The sequence below is a fragment of the Pararge aegeria genome, chromosome 24 (genome assembly GCF_905163445.1).
Source record: "Pararge aegeria chromosome 24, ilParAegt1.1, whole genome shotgun sequence".
Lineage (NCBI taxonomy): Eukaryota > Metazoa > Arthropoda > Insecta > Lepidoptera > Nymphalidae > Pararge > Pararge aegeria.
The window spans coordinates 1,434,460-1,440,479 of NC_053203.1; the positions used below are offsets into that span (position 1 = coordinate 1,434,460).

General features: G+C 32.8%; 1 protein-coding gene across 2 annotated transcripts in view; it reads right to left on the reverse strand.

Annotated features, from left to right (window-relative positions):
* The window catches only part of LOC120634437 (vinculin), a 66,807-nt gene extending 64,086 nt beyond the window's left edge, over positions 1-2,721 (reverse strand). For both annotated transcript variants that reach the window (XM_039905005.1, XM_039905004.1), the window contains exon 1: positions 2,533-2,721. In XM_039905005.1, the coding sequence (XP_039760939.1) occupies positions 2,533-2,589 (57 nt within the window). In that variant the 5' untranslated portion in view covers positions 2,590-2,721. The remainder of the gene's footprint in view (positions 1-2,532) is intronic.
* Between the last annotated feature and the right edge of the window lie 3,299 nt (positions 2,722-6,020).

A 6,020-nucleotide genomic window follows, 5' to 3' on the forward strand; every position in this document is an offset into this window, starting at 1 on the left:
TTTCGTAATCTGTTGCGATATTTTTAATGTTTCACAGATGTTAATAAAGAAAACTGTTTCAATTTAGTTTTTAACTTCAAACCATAGACATCACATATCTTTATTAATACACTTTGAAGGAATCTGTGATTTTGTTTGTTTCCTATAGATTGATTATTTCTCCTCAAATGTTGAGTGTGTTTTAATCTATGTATATAGTTGGCGTGTTAAATAGATAAATGTAAATTTATTAAAATTAACGAATTAAAACTATGATCCTATTTATTTTTTTATTGATTGTTTTATTCACTAACAACTACTATTGCGGAACGAAGCTATAAAATAGACATTTCTTTTTTTAACTGTCTACTCTATGTAGTGCCTTCTCCAAGCAACTTGATACTGGCAAAGTACAGTGTGCTGTTTCGGCACTACGAAAACCATATATCAAAAGAAGAAGAATAAGGATCTCCAAAGAACTCAAATTTAGATGACAGTTTCATAAAAGTTGGGGAGTCGAAAGACACTCGTATCTCACATGTTTTCGTGACAGTTCGTTCGTATTACATGCATGACATGCTTATTTCATTATTTGACGGCTGATTGCTTATTTCATTAGTAGACAGAATCAATGTGTCCTTCATCCAGACCGCATTGGTCTGGATGAAGGACACATTGATTCTTGACATTGACACTGCTGAGAACACGATTCCTGCAACAGCTTCTTTGTTAAAAGGTGACTTAAAAAAACCAATTTAAATTTCCTATCATCAATGTCAATACCTTTATTCGTGACTTTAACTTATTAACTTTACTTACAACAATACATACTTTACTTATAACATACATTTACATACAATCTTCCAACCACCATTTCACCCCCATATGAGTTGATAATCTAACTAGCTAACATTTAACAATGTCGTAGTAGTTTTTAGACATTGTGTTTAGCGAGTCAGTGACCTTTCGCTTTTATGTACAGGTTCCAAACGTGTTCTGGTCTAAGAAGAAGCCCACAACAAACTTAGCCGGGTGTTTAGTTTTGTTATCACCATCTCACATTGTCATTTAAAATTATTAGAAGAGCAACCTGGTTAGAGCAATAATTCACACCCATGCTTTTTTATCGATTACATAGTCCTTTATACTATAATAGGACTTATCTATAAGCTTACGTTTAATAAGGATAAATAATAATTGGGATGTTTACCACAACAATTGTTGTAGGCAATCACAATTAGTTATATCCACATATTATATAATTCGGATCACTAATAATTAATGACTAATTGTTACCTAACTAAACACAAGTCAAGAGTTACGGTTCATAAGACACTGTTCATTGTCTAAGTGACTGAATGACTTCATTATAAATATTGGCTGTATAGTTGCTTCCTGTCTAGAGTGTTGAATTATTTCGACGAGATAAATAAATGTCTGTTTGCTTAGTTAGTTCAGCGATAGCCAGTCAAACTTTTATTAAATTGTTGTGTGTCAGTGGTCAATGAGGAACCACTAAAGTAAGGTAAGACTTAGACTGCATCGTTACTTACCACCAGGTGAGATTGCAGTCAAGGGCTAACTTGTAGTGGAATAAAAAAAAAATTTATCATTAAATTGTTTTTTGTTAGTGCTGTTTGTTATCCGTTACTATTGAGAAACAAATACAATTGCGGGGCCTTAGATGTGATCTATCTATGAGAAAAGGGACAATAGTAATACCAAGACCAAATTCATATTAAAATACGAAGGACCAAGCAGACGGCCCACCTGATGGTAAGTGGAAACCCATTACCTATAAGCAGAGCAAGTTCACACACAATCTACAGGGCATGCAGTCCGGTGTCCGTCAAATTTAGGTGTAGGTGTTATACCTGATGTTCCTAAAATTATTTGATACATTTTTGAGTCTGTTTAAAATCGACAAAAAAAAAATTTTGGTTAGTATCAACATGCCTAATATGTCAACATTGCTTTACCAAATCTATCACTGTTGCAGTAAGACACACACATTAAAACTTTGTCAGAAATGCTTATTTCAAGTATAATATTAACCTTAGCAAACTAAGAGTGAGGTTACGGGTGAATATTAATAAAATACAAAGTTGTATTGGTAAAATCTCAGCCACTCAGTGAGTCAATACCTAATATAGTCATTTAGGTATTACTGTGGCCCTCACAAGCATTTTACAGTGATGACATAATATCAGACGCGATCAAGATCGTAAAATGTAAACATAACATTTTTATGAACTTTTACACAATACACTAACAAACCTGCAGTTAAAAAGTCTCTTTCTATTACTTTTACAGTGATTCCTAATTAAAATATGGTTTTTTTTCTTATCGGAGTATGATATTCGGGTTCTAAAGTACTATGCCTAACGATTAAAAAAACTTAATTGTAAAAGTTTAATAACTCCTCCGTAAAGGAACTAAAAGTTTTTCTTAACTGTGTCTAAATGCTACTTCTTCGTAGTCTAATGGAATTAGGACTCAATATCGGGTTAATTAGAATAAATCGGTTTAAATTCTAAAAATAGTATGACTCACCTGTTGAGCCACTGGCTCTAAAATGCTCTCGATAATCTTTGTGTGAAACACCGGCATATTGGATGTTCTTAACACTTAAATAACATTAGAAAAGTAGCACAACACAGCGGTCACGAAAATAATTTACAACACAAATTATATAAAAACACAACCAAAACACAATACGGACAGAAAAATACTGTAGGTAATAATTACTGCATCAAAAATTCAAACGTCAAAAAACATCAACTGACATTTGCAGTGAGGTGTCAAATATACTCAATGTCAGTTTTAACGCAGGATGGGCTTATGCTGTAAGATTTATCCACAACCAGACTGTCATCAAATCATCACGTACAAAACTTTCCTATTGACAGATTAACTGTCTGTAAACTTGGCGGATTTCTATGAGATGAAAGGTGATGATATTATTATCACCTCAATTGCAGAGAGGTTTGCCACTATGCAAAATTTACTAATTGCCAAAAAAGATACAGAAACACTCCGCCGATTCCGATCATTAGGTAGTTAGGTATTGTAAACGTGTTGTCAACAAAGAGGTTACCAGCGCTGTTGTTGAGAAAGCTATAGTCGTAAAAATGTAATAGGCCCGTTTTGACATTTGTCATCGCGACGTAACTAGTTATGGACCATAAGACTCGGGACTCGATACTCACGATAAATCAATTCAAGTTTTTATCAGTACTTGATTGATATTATTATGTATTGTAAAGTGTTCGTTCGTTCAAAGTATTCCTTTAACTTCACAACCAATACGCGTGACTGGCTGTTGATTATACGTCCACTTTTCAACATTTTGAAACAGAGTTAGTACTATATAACAACAAACACAAAAATCGAGTCAAATCACTATGTTTAAATTAATGTCCAAAATAGAAGAGCCATAGTTAACGTAATAGTAAACAATATATATCAAACTTAAACGAGCGCACAGTCAACTTTACAAGATGAGGAACGAAAAACTGCGCAGTGCGCGCGGGGACGCTTCAGTCATGTGCCGTTTGGTCAGATACATCAACCCAGACTCATTATTTAGAACCCATTTTGAGAACCAAGCTCATTCTTTGCAGTTAAGATTACTACACAATATTTAATTTCGATATTCAGTAAAAAAATGGTTACAGCTCTAGTATAAAAAAAAAAAAGACTAAGAACGTAACTGTTTTCGGAACGTTTCGCAACAATTATAAATTGCATGCTACGATAAATTAAGCGCAAAAAGAATACTCGCGATATATTCTTTCATATTATTTAACGTCGCAAAAAAATTTACGTATTTTTTAAAACACTGTATGTAATTGATTTTTATTTTATTGTTTCTTTCAGTTTCATTCCAAGTTACATTCTATGGTCTTGCACAAATGTCAAAACGGGCCTATTATATTTTTACGACTATAGTAATTGATAATATAAGGAAAAAATTTATCTTTAAGGATAGGTTAAATGCAATTCATGGCACTCTTGTTCATAAATGATGTTGAGCTTTGCGCATTTGATCATTAGCCCATTAGCGTCCCACTGCTAGGCCGATGCAGGGAGCTTTTTTCACGGTGCTCTTCATACAGGCCTCCCTAGTATGAGTGCCCATGCACTCCCACTGGTTTCACACTGAACTCTTCACCTTGAAATCTAGTTATATGGAGTTTATAAATGATTCATTTACTTTTTGATTAATAAATATAGGAGATATTATGCTCTACGACTTTTAATAGTATGTATATATGTACTTACTCATTTATTGTATGTTAAAAGTATTTAATTATGTAAGTGTTGTTATTATATATATTAGTTTATTTTTATATTTATTTATTTATTATATTATTTACTTTTTATCTATTTGTGCACACTAGTTTATGTATTAGCATGTAGTTATTTGCATGTATGTATTTTAATATTTGTACCACCAGCAGTCTATTCTCCTCTTTTTTTTTCCTAATTCTAAGGTTGCCTGGCAGAGATCGCTATTAAGCGATAAGGCCGCCTTTTGTATTACTACTTCTTTCGATGTTTCTGTTTTTGTTATATTTTAAATGTTGTGGTATACAAATAAAGAGTTTAAATAAATAAATGCTCTTAAAACCGAGACATTATACCAAAGACAAATGTCAAAGTGTCTATTTATTTTATTTTTGTGGTACCTACGTGCAGCTCAACCTGCGCTGCACTGATAGTAATGAAATTTGACAGATTGATTGCTTGCTGGTCAGAGATAGAGACGGACATAGGATAATTATTAGGTAGGTACTACGGGAAAAAAGCCTTCCTACGGGTTTCATAAACCATTTATTCTGTAGTATATGTTGGCTCCGTATCTGTTTGGCTCAACTGCTGAACTGTTATTAACGTAATATAGAACAAAGACATATTGTATTTCGGAGACCGACAAAGTATATTTTTAAGTCCTAAAAGTTCATATAAAATACATATTTAATTGACGCTAGGGCTACATACTACTGCGATGCGGCAGACTACAAGGCACGGGTCTCCTCTGAGAATGCCGTAGTCCATCACGCTGGCGGATTGATAGACTTCAAACGCGTTTGAGAACACTGTTGAAAACTTTCCTGCACCGCTAAAACAAATGTTAAAGTGCGTGCGTGAGGTGCGTGCCAGGAAAGAATTCGGTAAGGGAAGCTGAAGCTCAAACCACTATCACAGAGTGTGTTAAGTAATACGATACACATTGTAATCAAATAATTTATTTGTTTCTTAAATAATTAATAAATTAGATACATTCTATTAAGTCTTTAGCACGTGCGAACAGTAAAAAGGTAACAGTATACTAAACTAAACAAATTAATGAGAGCCAATTTGGCGCTTGTACACATTAATAATAAAATAATTTAATACACTAACATTTATTTAACATTTACTATCTGTACTCGGTTTAAAGTGGCTTAAAATCATAACATATAACTTGTACAACAACAAATTAACTCTCAATATAAATATAATCTAAACAATTTGCACAAACATTTTATCTACTTAACAAGAAACATTTGTTAATTTTTTTTATGCTGTTTATAATATTAACAGTGTTATCAAAAGAAGGTCGTTAAAATTCAAATTAAATAAATAGATTTAATTGAAACAAAGTACTTGTGCATATGTTCTTTTAACTATCTAAAAGTTTTGAGATCAGTTTTGAATACTTAGAATTATTCATTAGGTACTAATAAATAACTTACCTTTCCTAGGAAACCCATATGAGAATTATCATCTTTTTTTTCAGTTTATTAATAATAAGCCTTTCAGTCATCTCTGACATGTATAACTTCTGGGCACAAGGCCCAGCGCAGCGATCGGACATGGATATAGGATCGACATCGGATTTACAGCTTAGACTTTAAACGCTAACTGTAATGTGGTTTTGCGTAATTCAACGATTAGATACTATCAAGTGTAAGTACTAATAACCGGGAATGACTGACCTACTGATGAAATAAATACGTACTAATTTAGACGTAAAATTAGCTAAAGTATGTATT